Source organism: Bufo gargarizans, chromosome 6 (assembly GCF_014858855.1).
Source record: "Bufo gargarizans isolate SCDJY-AF-19 chromosome 6, ASM1485885v1, whole genome shotgun sequence".
Lineage (NCBI taxonomy): Eukaryota > Metazoa > Chordata > Amphibia > Anura > Bufonidae > Bufo > Bufo gargarizans.
In genome coordinates this window covers 157633443-157649839 of record NC_058085.1, presented here as the reverse complement: position 1 = coordinate 157649839, position 16397 = coordinate 157633443, and the positions used below count along the sequence as shown (strand labels likewise).

The 16397-nt window shown below is 41.0% G+C and overlaps 1 protein-coding gene across 17 annotated transcripts in view; it reads right to left on the bottom strand.

Annotated features, from left to right (window-relative positions):
• Positions 1 to 16397, bottom strand: part of CAMK2G (calcium/calmodulin dependent protein kinase II gamma) — a 267692-nt gene that overhangs the window by 85316 nt on the left and 165979 nt on the right. For all 17 annotated transcript variants that reach the window (XM_044296195.1, XM_044296197.1, XM_044296196.1 and 14 more), the window contains exons 6-7: positions 851 to 923; positions 139 to 241 (exon numbers count right to left, since the gene is read on the bottom strand). In XM_044296195.1, the coding sequence (XP_044152130.1) occupies positions 139 to 241; positions 851 to 923 (176 nt within the window). The remainder of the gene's footprint in view (positions 1 to 138; positions 242 to 850; positions 924 to 16397) is intronic.

Here is a 16397-nt window from a genome sequence, read left to right as displayed (position 1 = left end):
AATAACAAATTATAAAAATTAAAGAAAAAGCTGGATAACGCTTGTCTAATTCACCACTGTTAAGAGGAAGCTGAAAAAGCGGTTAAAATTTAGAACAAATACTACCTGGAACGGAAAACAAAGCAATCTCATACTTACCAAACCATGCTTGCTGGTCTCCCTGAACTTCAATCGCAAGACCAAAGTCAGCCAATTTCACAGCAGCGCCCTTGCATTTACTAGCCAACAACAGGTTTTCAGGCTACAGAGAAGAAAATAAATAGCACTGTGAATTTTTTCTATTAAAGATATTAGGCAATATACATTAGCACAATATTCTGTGCGTTCATGTAAAGATATTATGGCCAACCTGTAATGACTCTAGCAATCACTAGGTGGCGATCATAACATGCTGATTAAGCACTGCAGATGCAATTATCCTCCAATACCTGACAATCTAGCGTCTTGCTTGACATATGATTAGCCCAAGAGGCTTATGTGTAAGAGCTTACGTGTAAAGAAGGTGGTAATACTGCGGTGAAGGAAAAAATACTGCTAAAGACGAAGGAAAGAGACGTGGACGGCGAGAAGAAAAGTGAAGAAGTCAGCAGGGCAAGGAGGAAAGGAGATGGTTAAGATTAATGCTCTAGTCCAAGACTAGTATTATTACAATTTTCAAGTGCAGAAAGGTGACCACATCATCTTACCTATGATGTTGTCACCTTTCCAACATTTGAGAATTTGAACACAATTTACGTATACAGATATAAATACAATTGGCTGGTCATATTTATGGCCACAACGACTTTGGGTTCCAGGACATAGGGGTTTTAGAGCACGTTAACAGTGATGTACATGAATGAGAGGTTACCTTAAGATCCCTGTGCACAATATCATGTTGGTGGATGTGGTTGACGCTTTCCAGGATCTGGTGAATGCAGTGGCTAAGCAGAAGAAAAACACATAATAAATTATGCAGAATAGATAGAATTTCATCTAAAATTCATATCACTTATTCGGTTTCCATGCTATCCTAGATTTAATAAAATTGGGCATTATGTGCACAAGCTGTTAGATTGCCACAGCTGGACAGTAACCATTCTGCAGGGTTTTTCCTAGATTTTATCTCTTCCAATTGGTGCGTATTTTGCTGAAACAGATAACACTATGGCTCTTCTATCTCAACGTCCTCTGCAAAAAACCAGACACATGATGCAGGAGTCAGGATTACTGCAGTGTTTCTATCCACATCATCATGGGGATTTACTATTTCGTCATTTGTCAGCGCAAATAGCGGTTCATATGCCATTATTTTATCAGACCTGTCTGCAGGCAGTCAGTGTTAAGAGAGTTCTGCATCTTCACCAGGGAGCAGCTTTGTACGGCGTCTCATGATTTTAATAACTACTCTCCCCTTAGATAATAGTATGCATTAGGTACCCATACACATTAGTCTAATGTTGATCAGAACACATGATTTCAATCAAAAACATGGCATATCGCTAGGTTATGCAGCCAATGTCAGATAGCTGCGGGTCCCATCTCTAGGACCTACAGCTAACTCTAGAACGGAGCTCTCAAAGGGAACAAGAGTGCAGCACACAAATGCTGCCGCGGACTCCCATAAAAAAAATATAAAAAAAATGTATGGAGGGCGGCTGCGCACGCCCATAAAAATGAATGGAGGTGGCGCATGCACCGCGCACTCTACTTCACTTTGGGCCTTCTGTTTTAGAGATAGGTGTGGGTCCCACCTCATCATTGACAGATCTTGTGTAAAATTTGCATCCAAATAAGGTTTCCACCTGGTAAACGACTGTAATGGCCAATATAGCTAAAAATGTGTACGGTTGTGCCTGCGAAACAATCAGCCACCTGATGCTCACTGATTCAATAGATGTTCAACCATCAGACTACTTCTGTCTTTAGGTGGCCATATACTGTACATTAGATCGAAGTAGACTGATTACTGAAAAACCATTGAATGAACAATTGTCTAGTAAATGACCATTCAGGCACAGCACATTTAGGTCCATATTGACCATTGAAAATGGTATGGCCAATTTGTAATGAAATAATATGACATGAATTGAGGCAACAGTGGAGGAACTTATAGGGAGCTTGGACCCACAATGACTTCTAGAATGGAGGAGATGAGGCACTTTACCAAGCATATGGCATAACCATAAGCCTTTACAGAACTTCTTTGTGCCCGATATAAATACAGCCATCAAAAGCTATACATTTACAAATGCTCCTGAATGTCCTTCTTGGCCCTTTATCAAAGCCTTACACTGCCTACTAGTCCTCCTCTCAAACCTCCTCTGAAATAAGGCCAGTTAGAAGGTTTGAGTCTGAATCCTCGGTCCGGCACATCTGTAAACTTCATCTCTGAGCTGCCTTTGGGAACATAAAGGGTTTGTGTGAACACACATTATGGTTGAGTTCTTGAAAATTTGTTGCTTGGCAACCAGAGCAACAGCCTTTTAGAAGGAGATCAGATACATTCTGCTCATCTCATTTTCTTCTGCTGCATATTTAAAATATTCCTATAAATCTTTGCTGAGGTTAAAACAAAGAAATTCACAAGCATGTTGTTAACATTACAACGTGATGTTCTTTAGAGCTGAGCGTGTGTTCGCCAGAATCCTCAGATCTTCAAATATGCTACATCTTGACAGTTCACGGTTGCACAATCGTCTTTGGACTTGGTTTTCTAGTAATGCATCAAGTCCAGGAGACTTGAGACACATTATAATATTTGCACCCAAGAACTTTGCGCAAATTGAGCCTTGAGGTATTTATCTAAGCAGTGATATATAGAACTTCTTGATTCAGTCTGATCCTTCAAGTGGTATTGAAATAAATGGACTAAACTAGTGAGCCTTTGCTTAGTATGAGAATCAAAGACACGGTATTGAGGGTTACAACCAGACCATATTGATTCCCATCAAGACTTTGACCACATGTTCTAGTGAATGCAGAACTTCCTGTGCTATCTTGTCCTGCCTGCTCCCAGGGACAGCTGCCAGCAGTTGTAAGTGCAGCGATCACAATATGGGCCCTATTTGTCCTGTGATAGGGTCTGCTATGGGAACTGGAAAGAGGTATGCAGCCAAATGAAAGAGGCAGATTCCACTCATGGAAATGAGATTCATATGACATTTTAACATCTGCAGGCTGATGTCCATGCTCATTTGGAATGAAATATGTGGCAGTGGACTGTAAACCTAGAAATGCCTTGGAGAATCTCGAGCATATAATGTATCTTGCGGTATATGATCAGACGTAAAAAGAACCCTATTCACTACATCCAAACATCAGGCACTAACTGTATATCTTAGGTCTACACTTTACAATTAGGTTCTACCAAGAAACTAAGAACACTTCAAGGGATTCTGTCAGTTTTTACTGTCCGTACAGCACTGTAGTTCTGCTATAACCATTACTTAATATACAGTCAGGTCCATACATATTGGGACATCGACAATTCTAACATTTGTGGCTCTATACACCACCACAATGGATTTGAACTAAAACGAACAAGATGTGCTTTCACTGCAGACTGTCAGCTTTAATTTGAAAGTATTTACATCCAAATCAGGTGAACGGTGTAGGAATTACAACAGTTTGCATATGTGCCTCCCACTTGTTAAGGGACCAAAAGTATTGGGACAATTGACCTCTCAGCTGTTCCATGGCCAGGTGTGTGTTATTCCCTCATTATCCCAATTACAATGTGTGCTATTTGCATTTGGAATCTGTTGCTGTCAACTCTCAAGATATTGATGCAAGCCATCATTAGGCTGAAAAAACAAAACAAACCCATCATAGATATAGCAAAAACATTAGGAGTGGCCAATACAACTGTTTGGAACATTCTTGAAAAGAAGGAACGCACCGGTGAGCTCAGCAACACCAAAAGACCCGGAAGACCACAGAAAACAACTGTGGTGAGTGACCGAAGAATTCTTTCCCTGGTAAAAAAAACACCCTTCACAACAGTTGGCCTGATCAAGAACACTCTCCAGGAGGTAGGTGTATGTGTGTCAAAGTCAACAATCAAGAGAAGACTTCACCAGAGTGAATACAGAGGGTTCACCACAAGATGTAAACAATTGGTGAGCCTCAAAAACAGGAAGGCCAGATTAGAGCTTGCCAAACGACAGCTAAAAAATCCTTCACAGCTCTGGAACAACATCCCATGGACAGATGAGACCAAGATCAACTTGTACCAGAGTGATAGGAAGAGTATGGAGAAGAAAAGGAACTGCTCATGATCCTAAGCATACCACCTCAGTGAAGCATGGTGGTGGTAGTGTCATGGCGTGGGCATGTATGGCTGCCAATGAAACTGGTTCTCTTGTATTTATTGATGATTTGACTGCTGACAAAAGCAGCAGGATGAATTCTGAAGTGTTTCGGGCAATATTATCTGCTCATATTCAGCCAAATGCTTCAGAACTCATTGGACGGCGCTTCACAGTGCAGATGGACAATGACCCAAAGCATACTGCAGAAGCAACCAAGAGTTTTTTAAGGGAAAGAAGTGGAATGTTATGCAATGGCCAAGTGAATCACCTGACCTGAATCCGATTGAGCATGCATTTCACTTGCTGAAGACAAAACTGAAGGGAAAATGCCCCAAGAACGGGGGCAGTTGTACAGTTGTAGTAGAGGCCTGGCAGAGCATCACCAGGGATGAAACCCAGCATCTAGTGATGTCTATGTGTTCCAGACTTCAGGCTGTAATTGACTTCAAAGGATTTGCAATCAAGTATCAAAAAGTGAAAGTTTGATTTATGAATTTTATGTCCCAATACTTTTGGTCCCTTAACAAGTAGGAGGCACATATGCAAACTGTTGTAATTCCTACACTGTTCACCTGATTTGGATGTAGATACCCTCAAATTAAAGCTGGCAGTCTGCAGTTAAAGCACATCTTGTTAGTTTCTTTTCAAATCCATTGTGGTGGTGTATAGAGACAAAAAAAATGTGTTGATGTTCCAATATTTATGGACCTGACTGTATCTTTATGTCCACAACAATTTCCAGAACTATCCCTCCAAAAACTTATCCCAGGGGGCTTGAGCCCAGTCGAGCCCATCAACAGTGACCCCTGTTTCTCCCATAATTTTCTTCTCTCCACCTCCTAGAATATAAAATGTCACCATGCTGCAGCTCCAAATCTTATGCAAATCTCATAAGTGCATGAGAAGTTCAATTACTAAAGCCACTAGCAGCAGAACAATACAGACCACACAGTTACACACAGAAAGGGAACGTGTGCCTACGTGAGATTTGGAGCAGCTTCATGAGGACGTCACCATAGCTAGAAGGTGGCAAGAAGAAGAGGAAGGAAGGAAGGAACTGGGCTCACTGCTGTTAAGCTTGGCTGGGCTCCAGCACAGAAAAGTACAGCCCCTTGGGCTCTTTTCAACCTAATTAGCATATTTATAAAAACATGTTTTGTGGGGGATAGAGAACAGACAACTGGACATAAAGGTATATTTACAAATGGCTACAGCAGACCTACAGTGTCATACAGTTAAAAACGGTCAAAGGTGATGAAAGATTCCCTTTAAGGACCACATATGATGGATGGCTACATTCTACATAGACTAGACACCTGCAGTTGCCCACACACTATAAGACTGGGTACCATATCCCATATATAACAACTGGAGGCTATCAGTATGGCCCATGCTCGACCACACAAACCAAAAATCTAAAGCGTCATACCATCACACACACAGAAACATATGAGCAAGTTGTATTCTGCCTAATTCTCGATATTATAATTGTGGAGTTTCTTACTTAAAGGGGTTCTGCACTTTCATTTCACTGATGATCTATCCTTTGGATAGATCATCAGCTTCTGATCGGCAGGGGTCCGACACCCGGGACCCCCGCCGATCAGCTGTTTGAGAAGGCAGCGGCGCTCCAGGAGCGCCGCTGCCTTCTCACTGTTTACCGCCGGGCCGCCCGCCCTCTGACGTCACGACTTGTATCAACTAGAGTGGGCGCGGCTAAGCTCTGTTCACTTGAATGGAGTTTAGCCGCGCCCACTCTAGTTGATACAAGTCGTGACGTCAGTGGGCGGGCGGCCCGGCGGTAAACAGTGAGAAGGCAGCGGCGCTCCTGGAGCGCAGCTGCCTTCTCAAACAGCTGATCGGCGGGGGTCCCGTGTGTCGGACCCCCGCCGATCAGAAGCTGTTGATCTATCCAGAGGATAGATCATCAGTGAAATGAAAGTGCAGAACCCCTTTAACTTTGTTGTCCTCTCTACCTAATAAAATTGTAAAGAATGGTTGCCAATTACATACATAAAATGCATGCTGCAAATGGCCATCATTACTTTCATACATAAAAACATTACATGTTCAGTAGTACGGTGCAAAAGTTTTATACAGCTGTGGAAAAAATGTTGCAAAGTAAAAATATTTTCACAAATCAACAAAATGCTAAGTGAAAACAAGATAAATTGTAACCACCCTTTGCCTTCAAAACAGCATCAATTCTTCTAGGTACACATGCTCACAGTTTTTGAAGGAACTCAGCCGGGAGGTTGTTCCAAACATCTTGGAAAACTAACCACAAATGTGTGGATTTAGTCTTTCTCAAATCCTTCTTTCTCTTCATGTAATCCCAGAGAGACTTTATGATGTTGGGGTCAGGGCTCAGAGAGCTATAACATCACTTCTAGGACTCCTTGAAGATGGTTCTCAGTGGCATTGGCTGTATGTTTGGGATCGTTGTCCAGCTGTAGAATAAATCTAGAGCCAGACACCTCCCTAATGGGATTCCATGATGAATATTTGGTCAGGATTAATGGTGAAATACAAGCAGATCCTTATCTAACTCCATTTGCTGAAACGCAGCCCCAAATCTGCAAGGAACCTCCAACATGCTTCACTATTGCCTGAGGACACACATTACTGTACCGCTAGCCATTCAGAGAACAAACAGCCTTATGTTAAAGGTAACTATTTCCCATTTTGACACATCAGCCCAGTGCACCTGCTGCTATTTTTTCTGCACCCCAGATCATATGTTTTATAGATAGAGTTGCTTGACCTTGTTTCCATGACGAAGGTTGAACTTTTTTAACACAATTCTTTCAAGAAGACTACTTCAAACAGTTCATGAGTGTAACCTGAGTCTCACTGGTTTCTTCCAGTCAGAGAGGGATCTCATTGGCTCCAAATTTATTCAGCAGCAGGACAACAAGCCCAAACACACAGCCAATGTCACTAACAACTATTTTCAATGTAAAGAAGAACAAGGAGTCCTGGAAGTGATTATACAGCCCTCACAGAGCCTTGATATCAACATCATCAATTCTATCTGGGATTACATGAAGAGACAGAAGGATCTGAGAAGCCTCTCTGTCAAGTTCCTTCACAAACTGTGTGCAAGTGTACCTGGAAAAATGTATGCTGTTTAAACGCAACCACTAAATATTGATTTGATTTCAATTTCTCTTTTGTTCATTCATTTTACATTTTAATAAATGATGATAAACTATTAAAGCCTCTGGTTTTTAAAGCATTATTAAAAGCATCATTCTTACTCTAAAACTGTTGCACAGTACTATAAATTATATACTACATACAATACATTCCCAGCAATCAACCTTCATTAAGGAAGATTCAAGGGTCATTTAAGGGTCTACATGAGATAAAACCTTCAAAAATAATGTGTCCAACATACAAGGACTTCCTAATTGTAGGCAAATGTATGACTTGTGTTATACTAATAAAAAAAATAAAAAAAAAAATTAAATTTTAATAACTTGGGAACTTGTACTTTCACAAAATGTTTAAATAGAGGAACTTAACGTCCCAATACAGCTGCCACTTATACTATGTACTCAAAGTCAGTGCTCTGCAGTTATAGTCAACTGTCAAAGACTTCTGACTAAAGGGGTGTGGCTTTGACAACTGCTGCTGCAATGCCCAAATAATCAGCAGAAGTTGTCTCCCCAAGAGGACTTGGCCTTTTACTGAACTAAATTACAAGCATCTTGAGTACCTTTGCCTCAAACAGAGGACCATAAAAAAATAAATAAAAAAAGAATAAATAAAAAATGGTTGGACACTGGGCTGACTTAAAATCCTGGACTTTTACTTAATTCTGAGTATGTTGACTTATTTTTATGTTAATTTTAAAATCATATTATTTTAATTTTGTCCATGCACCAAGGGTAAATGGTCACACCTTGAAATTAGAAGGCTTCCATTATTACCAAACCTTGACAGAGACACTGGAGACCTCATTTCTTGCCTTACATTTCCTCAAATCTTTCATGCCCAAAAATCATGTCCTTCATACCCACTTCCATAACATCTAATGTATGACAATAGTAACACCTTTAGGCAATCATTTTTACCATATGCTGTCACGATGTATTGCAAAATTAGTCTTCATATGTCTTCACTTGTAAGACAAATACAATACAAGGATGCACAAAGATCAAGTGAATTACTTGGGCAATGTAAGACGTGTAGGTCACACTAAGCTTAAAGCTGTCACCTGGTAAACAAATTCTATACAAGAATCTTCCTAGGAACTATGCAATAATCTAAAGTTCCCTTTTAAGACTGTTACGCATCTGCAATACATTTTGGCAAGAAAATAAAGTAACCAATGTTTCCCAGAAGAGTTTCGTAGCAGAAAGGCCCTGCATGAGGACCCCAAATACCACCCATATAGTGCACTGAAAGAAGCTAGATTAGTAGAAAACATCTTGCCCAAAAATGGACAAAGTCTCCAAGTGTCTCTGTCGCTGGCACACATAACTTAGTTTTGGGAATGTTCCCTTAGTGGAACTCACTTCTATTATTTTTCTACGTCCCTGTCAGTTAAACACAGCCTATCAGTGGATACCATATCAATCAAGCTTTGTAGCAGAAACAACAACTTCTCTGTTCCGAATCTCCATGCCTTTGGGACTGGAACTAACAGGAAATGAAAAAAAAAAGTGCCAATCTTTAGAAGCTCACACATTTCACTTTAAAAGGAATAGTGCAAACTCTACACATTTCAAAGAAAGGCAAATGATTCTATTTTCTCGTTTATCCCCTGACTTCCAGGCAGTCCTCTCCTAATAGCAGTGTGATCATTATTTAGCTGTGGGAACAGATTACCTAACCTTCTAAATGCCGATTTAAATTACCCTTGCAGTCTGACAACAATGACAAATTCACTCTCCCATCCTTGCATCACAACTTTCTTAGAACTGTCTTGAGGACAGATTCGGCGTCCTATTCTTGAGTTCTCCAGGTATTTCAATGGTCCGCTTTTAAGCTACTACTATTTGAATACTGTTCAAATAATCACAACCATAAAATATGGAGATTACATAAAAGATAGTGGTCTTCACTTTGGTCACAAAGCTGCAGGCACAACTGGAAGAGGACCATTTTATATCATGTATTTAGGGAGGAACGGTAGATTGCCCAGTAACCAAAAACATCTGTTTGAATTTCCAGAACACGCATAGTAAAGAGTTTTCTGGGAATATTTTTATTTTATTTAATAAATCCATAATCTACTTTTATAAAAGTTTACAGATTTGGAACCCAGTCACACAACACTGTTTCTTTCCTTCTGTACTGGACCTTTATTTGTTAGTTTATTTCTTCCCCAGTGTACGCGTTGTTATAACCAATGTCATGGTCATCTCAACAGTGCATATAGGGCACACACTGCGCATGGCAGTCATAGACATTGGGTGTGGGAGCCCCGAGGTCTACTGGGCAGCTATTGCTACTAGCTAGGAGGGCGTGCAATCCACAGACAACCTGGTGCATTAAGTAGGACAAAAACCTACTGTTAGAGCATATGCTAAGGAATATGGGCAATGTATTTCAAGGCTAAATTCAGAACTTATAACATGCCCCAAAATTGGCAGTCATTTAGGAAGACTTCTGCTGTGCATTAGGGGGATCAGGGAGGGAAACAAAAAAAAACAAAAAAAAAACAAAAAAAAAAACAAAAAAACACTTTAAGAATCTTATTGGGCCTTAGAGATTTCCAAACTCCTGGAAACCCCTTTAAATGCTAAAATACTTTCTGCTGCCATTAGAGGGAGCTCACTGAATATTCAATGTACAAATGCCTATTCAGTCAGCTCCCTCTAATGGTGGGTGTAGGCGGACAGATTTTGATCCCATTGGATGTCTGACACCAGAGATCTGATTTTACATTAAAATTCCATGCCACAGACTCCTATCAGTAACATCTATAGTATCGAAAATAATATAATAAACATATGCTTTAATAATATTAAGTGATAACCAGCCTAAACTTTCAGAAATGTGATACTAGCCCATAACCACCCTAGACCACCATGCATAATGTGTATCAATAAGCCTTGATCACCTTAGCTCACCTAAGATATTAGGTATAAAACCCACAAAAATCAGCACAGAATTTAGAATTTATTTTGATTTAAAAAAATTGTGCTCAGTAATGGCCATTAACTTTAATTTTTACCTTAAAGGGGTTATCCCATAAAAATTATGCACTGAAATATTATTGCAATATACATGTAAGTAATAGTTTTTGTGTACATTTGCCTTTCTGGTAGCATCCACACCCTGTTTAACCTGTGGCCAAAATTCTGGTCCACGTTGTCCTACATTCAGTGGTGAATGGATCCACAGGATTTACTTTATGCTGTTAAAAACAAAGCAGGGCGCACCATAGGGTAATACCGTTGGTAGACAGATAAAATAAATGGTTCCAGTACAGGGCTCACCTTTTGTGGTTGTGCTATTTGTAGGCACAACTCTAGTAAAAGCTTGTCAATGACTGCGATGGAGTCTCGGTTAACTGGTGGATCTGCAGCCGCGGAACGATGACTTCTTGTCGGAGATCCCTGAAGTCTCCAAGAAGTGGTAGGATACAGATCTAAATAGATAAAATATCCCAGGGCGCAAGAATCCAGTCCAGATAGTAATAGTAAATAGAAACGTATTTATTGCAGAAGTACAACGCGTTTCGGGGAGTAGTTCCCCTTCATTAGGTACATAACACTGCATAACAGTGCAGTATATTTTTTTTCCTGGACTTTGCAGGATAGGAAGACGATTTCCCATCCTGCAAAAAAAAAAAAAACAGATACATTAGCATGTTTTTCTTTTTTTTATATTTATTTTACAATGGAACTCTATGGTGATTGATACCACAGTATGGCATCTGTCTGAGGAGTCTGTTAATATACAGTTTTTTTTGTATACGTTAAACATATGACAAAACACTTTCATTATTTTCATTGTTCTGCTCATCTAACGGAGCAGAACAGAAATAAATAGTGGTGGTGTGAACGGGGCCTAAGAGGGGGGTATTTATGCAGGGGACCATTACTGGTCTAAATAACATGAAGCAATTATGTGATAAAGTCCAGTCCAATATGGCGGATCTTCCCTGCACTTTATCACTTGGCTATAGTAGCCTGCTGTGCATTTACTACACACTGCAGCACATACATCACACACCCTACGCTACATACATCAGTGTGAGATGTGTGCAGATCACACCCTGCACTACATACATTACACATATGGTTACATTGCTGCACTTTCACCTTGCAGTGGACCAACACTCCATTCATCTTCAGCCCCACGCCATGTTTGCCGGCGCAGCGTTGGCCCTGCTCTCCTCATACAAAAGGGACTTGGGAGCCAGCCCCTCCTCCTTTCTGTTCCCGCCGGCTTCCCCTGCCCCCTGCTGCAGGGTGCTATATCGCTCCGGCGGCCGTTCAATCTAACAAATAGCAAAGCTCCTTGCTGTAAGGAGCTTTGCTATTGGTTATTTCAGGCACAGGCAGCATCGCTGCACTGCCCGTGCCGTTCCTTGTGCTGCTGAATGTAGGGGAAACAAATCTAAGGCGTATTGGTAGTTTTTCAGAGAGTAAAACAGCCTTAAAGGGGTTATCCCATCATAGACAATGGGGGCCTATCGCTAGTATATGCCCCTATTGTCTGATAGGTGCAGGTCCCACCGGGGTCTGTCCACCACCAGGCGCAGCTCCCCGCCTCTCCCATTGAAGTGAATGGGAGCGCACCGCGCATGCGCGGCCAACGCTCCCATTCATTTCTATAGGGCCGACGGAAATAGCCGAGCCAGCGCTCGGCTATTTTCGGCGGCTCCATAGAAATGAATGGAGGGCGGCTGCGCATGCGCAGTGCGCCCTCCTCAAGTTTCTCCGCTGCGTTCTGCTTGTAGGTGCGGGTCCCTATCAGACAATGGGGGCATATCCTAGCGATAGGCCCCCATTGTCTATGATGGGATAACCCCTTTAACAAGCGTTAATGACACTTGTACAGGCGTTATTGCGACCTCTGCTTCCAAAACTGCATTATTAATGTAAAAAATGAAAATCAGATATCAAACAACACATGAAAATCTCTTTCTAACAAAGCAAGAACCAGCCCTGTACCCACATGGAACCAGAAATCTCCCAAAAAATTCAGGCTGGCAGCTGAGGGGGTGTATCCTTGTTCGGGGGGGGGGGGGGGGGGGGGTAGGTGTTAACAGTAAATATGGCTGGTGGCAGTTGGAGGACAGAACGGAGCATGTGCAATCACCTCAGTCAGGGGGACAGAGGGGTGAGAAAAAAAAAACCAGCAGGTGGCACTAAACAGATACATTTTATTGTATAACTTTGTGGCTATACTAAAATTTTAATTCCATGCAATTACAAAAGTATTCAGATTCAGAAGTTTGTTTGAAAAATGTAGACTATTTATCATGGACAACCTCTTTAAGATGGGAAAAGCGTGCAGCTCACAAAACCTGAAAAACTGGTCATATTAGCCTAACTAATTGACTGTTGCTATTTCTACATCAAAATATCTCAATCATAGGCACAATTAGAAGACAGAGTAGAAGATGCTTAAATAACTTCTTTTTGTAACTTTTCATGTTTCCACACTTCTGACAACAATAAGCTCGTAAGTCGTAATTATCCGCGGTAATCAAACCCTACACAAACATCTCTATTGTTGTAAACTTCTCACACTGAATGATTTATGATTTTTACACAAAATGTATTATTAGACAAAGGAGGCCTCGGCGAACACAACACCAATTTCTGAATTATTAAATCTTAAGTTATTCAACAACCATATGACCCATATTAAAAAGTAAAAGCTCCCCTAAGGCACACAGTGGCTATGTACTTCTCCCTACCGATCAAAGTCAAACGTCCTTAAAGCTGCACTACAAACTGCAGCAATTCGCGGAAATAACAGTACAGGCAATTCACCAAATGTGTTGGATATGATCATTCATGACATATGACATGTCAATATGCACGCTATATAACTGCTGAAAACCTAAACCAGGAGCATCTGAGAACCATAGATAATTTCAGAACCGCTGCTGAGGTTGTTTGGACAGGTTTTGCAGCAATGATGTAAAGTAAATGACTCATGTGATCGCTGCAGCCAATCACAGGGCTAAGCAGTCATGTGGTCTGTTTGAATGGTTCACCACTGGGGCCAGGTGATTGGTTGCAATGATGTCTGTGATGTCAAGACTGAGTGCTGAAGTTTCAGGGGATTTAACAGGGGGTGTTTTTTATGCTATATATTTCCTGCTATTAGCCAACAGTCTTAAAGTCCTGTCCCTGACTCATCTCACATACAGGACTCATCTCAGGTTAATTTGCATATGTAGCGAATAGTTTTTTTGACACAATAAAAGCACACAGAGCTATGGGGACTGGATATTGCGGATGTGCTAGCGGCCATCTAGCAACCCATGTCCTCAGCTCTATGCACAAAATCCCGGTGACAGGTTCCCTTTAAAATCCCTAACAACCCCTTTAAGAAATGACCAATAAGAAATAAATAGAATAAAACACTTCAGCAATCCATCGGCATAAAATAAAGATATATGAATGTTATGGCAAGAGCAAGCATTGTTAAAGGAATGATGCAAAACCTGGCATATTTAGGTAATCTACGATGTCTGCTATTTTTACCCACCAAAGTCTATATAAAAAAGAATGTAAAGAAGCTCCACATCTAAACCCAGGATGCAATGTACAAAACAAGCTGGCAGCCAAAGGCGCATTTTGCTTTTTCTTCCAGATGGTATTTTATTGGCACAGTCAATATGTATGCAATGCTTAGAAATATGTCAGCAATTCAGCATATGGCAAACTCACACAAATATATAACTGCACCCAGTTCTTTCCTCCCTACTTGTTACTGAAAGGCATCGTGCACTAGTTATGAGACCGATGTAGTCACTGGCAGACATTTAGCTTGCATTCTCTTAAGGAGCATCTGTCACCATGTTCAGGCCTATTAAACCTGGCATACTGGCTGGCAGGGATGATCATGCTAAGTAAAATGAGACCTTTCCCTCTGCAATCAGTGTTACCAAAGCAGAGAAATTCTTATTTTGAGTTATACACATTTGAGATGCTCTGAGCACTGAGAAGCTGGCCTAGCTCCTCGGAGCACCGATTCAGCTCCATCGCTCGCTCTTCACGTCCCATTGAGATTGATAGGGCCAAGCATCCACAATGCTCCAACATCTGGCCCTAAAAATATTGCAGTGTGTCGGTGCACTGAGGACTCCTTGCGTTTATCGCCACTCTGAAATTTACACGCTACATGTGCTAATGGTACTGCCGCTGGCACATGTTGTGCAAGATCTCAGGTCAGGTACTGGAGTAGTGTCATTCTGGGAGGGGGAGGGACAAAAGAGGCGGAAGTGACGCGGTGCACCGAGGGCCTAGGCCAGCCCCTCGGTGTTCCAGGCATCTTATCTACATATAAATAAAAATAAGAATTTCTATGCATCTGTAATACTAATTGGAGAGAGAAGGGACTCATTGTAGCCATCATAATAAACCCTGCCAGGCAGTATGCTTGTTTTAAAGGGAATCTGTCGAGTGGAACATGGGGTCTAAGCTGCAGGCAGCATGTTATAGAGCAGGAGGAGCTGAGCAGGTGGATTTTTGTTCTCAGCACAAGTTACAGGTTATTATTTAGTGTGCTGTAATGAAACCAATAATGACCAACTACTTCTTTACTAAATCATAAAATTACCATAATTGGACTCTGATTTATTTTATGAAACCTCTATGATGTATTGTTTAGATAGCCTGTGTTGCATTATCTGGAGATGTAAAATGAGATGCAAAGGCCTCTGCGTCACACACTGCTCATCAAAAAGCACAGGCTGTACAGGAGCTACACGGCTATTCTCCACTGGTAGCATTAGTACATGTCACCCACAGTCTCTTCTATCTGAGCTACCTCCTACAGCTTCATCAATCACTGGGTCACGATGGCCTTTTCTAGTTAGATGTGCAGCTGTGCCGTGTTCTTTTCTTTTTTTTATATTTTTTTTAATGAATGAAATAAATAGGGATATTCAACTGGGTGCATATTTTCATTTATCTCCCAACTGATACCTTCCAATAACCAACACATATAGTTGTTTACGTACCACATTACTTCATTGGTCCAATTACAATCAAGTAGTTATGCCGTATGTCTGTTTTTTAAAGTTTTTAACACATTTCATTTTCATGGCACAGATTTTAACCAGAATGCACACTACTGCCTTGTGTGAATACACCCGTTAGGGATTTCGTTATGGCTTTGCGTTATAACATGGTTATAACAGAAAATAACGGAATGCCCAGACAGAATGCAAAACGGAAGCCTTTAAGAGGCATTCCGTTGGCTCTCCGTCCTAATAGAAGTCTATGGGAAAGCATAACGGATCCGTCTGGGTCCAGTTATGCAAGACGGAAAACAAAGTCCTAACGGGACCCAGACGGATCTATTTTGATTCCCATAGACTTCTATTAGGAAGCCTTTTAAAGGCTTCCATTCTGCATTCCCTCATAATGCAAGTCTATGGGCAGAAGAACGGATCCGTCCTTCAATCTTATGGATTCCGTTATTTTCCGTTATAACCATGTTATAGTGGAAAGCCATAACGGAATCCCTAACGCTAGTGTGAACCTACCATAAACCAACAGCAAGTTCTAATCATGATTTCGATCACATTGGTTGTGGAGCATCACTACTGCAGTACTGATAATAAAATATATACCATTTTTTTCACACTTCTGCCTTGATCACTGGCCACAAAGAAATACATGCTACAAAGCTATATTCTATAAGGCTATATAAATCTATAAAGGGGTTGTCCAACATCATTTAAAAAAAAATCTCAGACAGCTCCTACAATGTGTTAAAATAATAAACACATTGGGGCGAGGTGCTAAATCCATGCACATCATTACACATCACAGTAGTCAGTGACATGGTTGAATTCTCATCTCACCGTTTCAGCCAATCAAGGTCCTCAGCTGTATATTGCAGTCACGTGCCATATCCATTGAAAACAATTAGTAGCAGAAGTAACAGGAGAGTGGG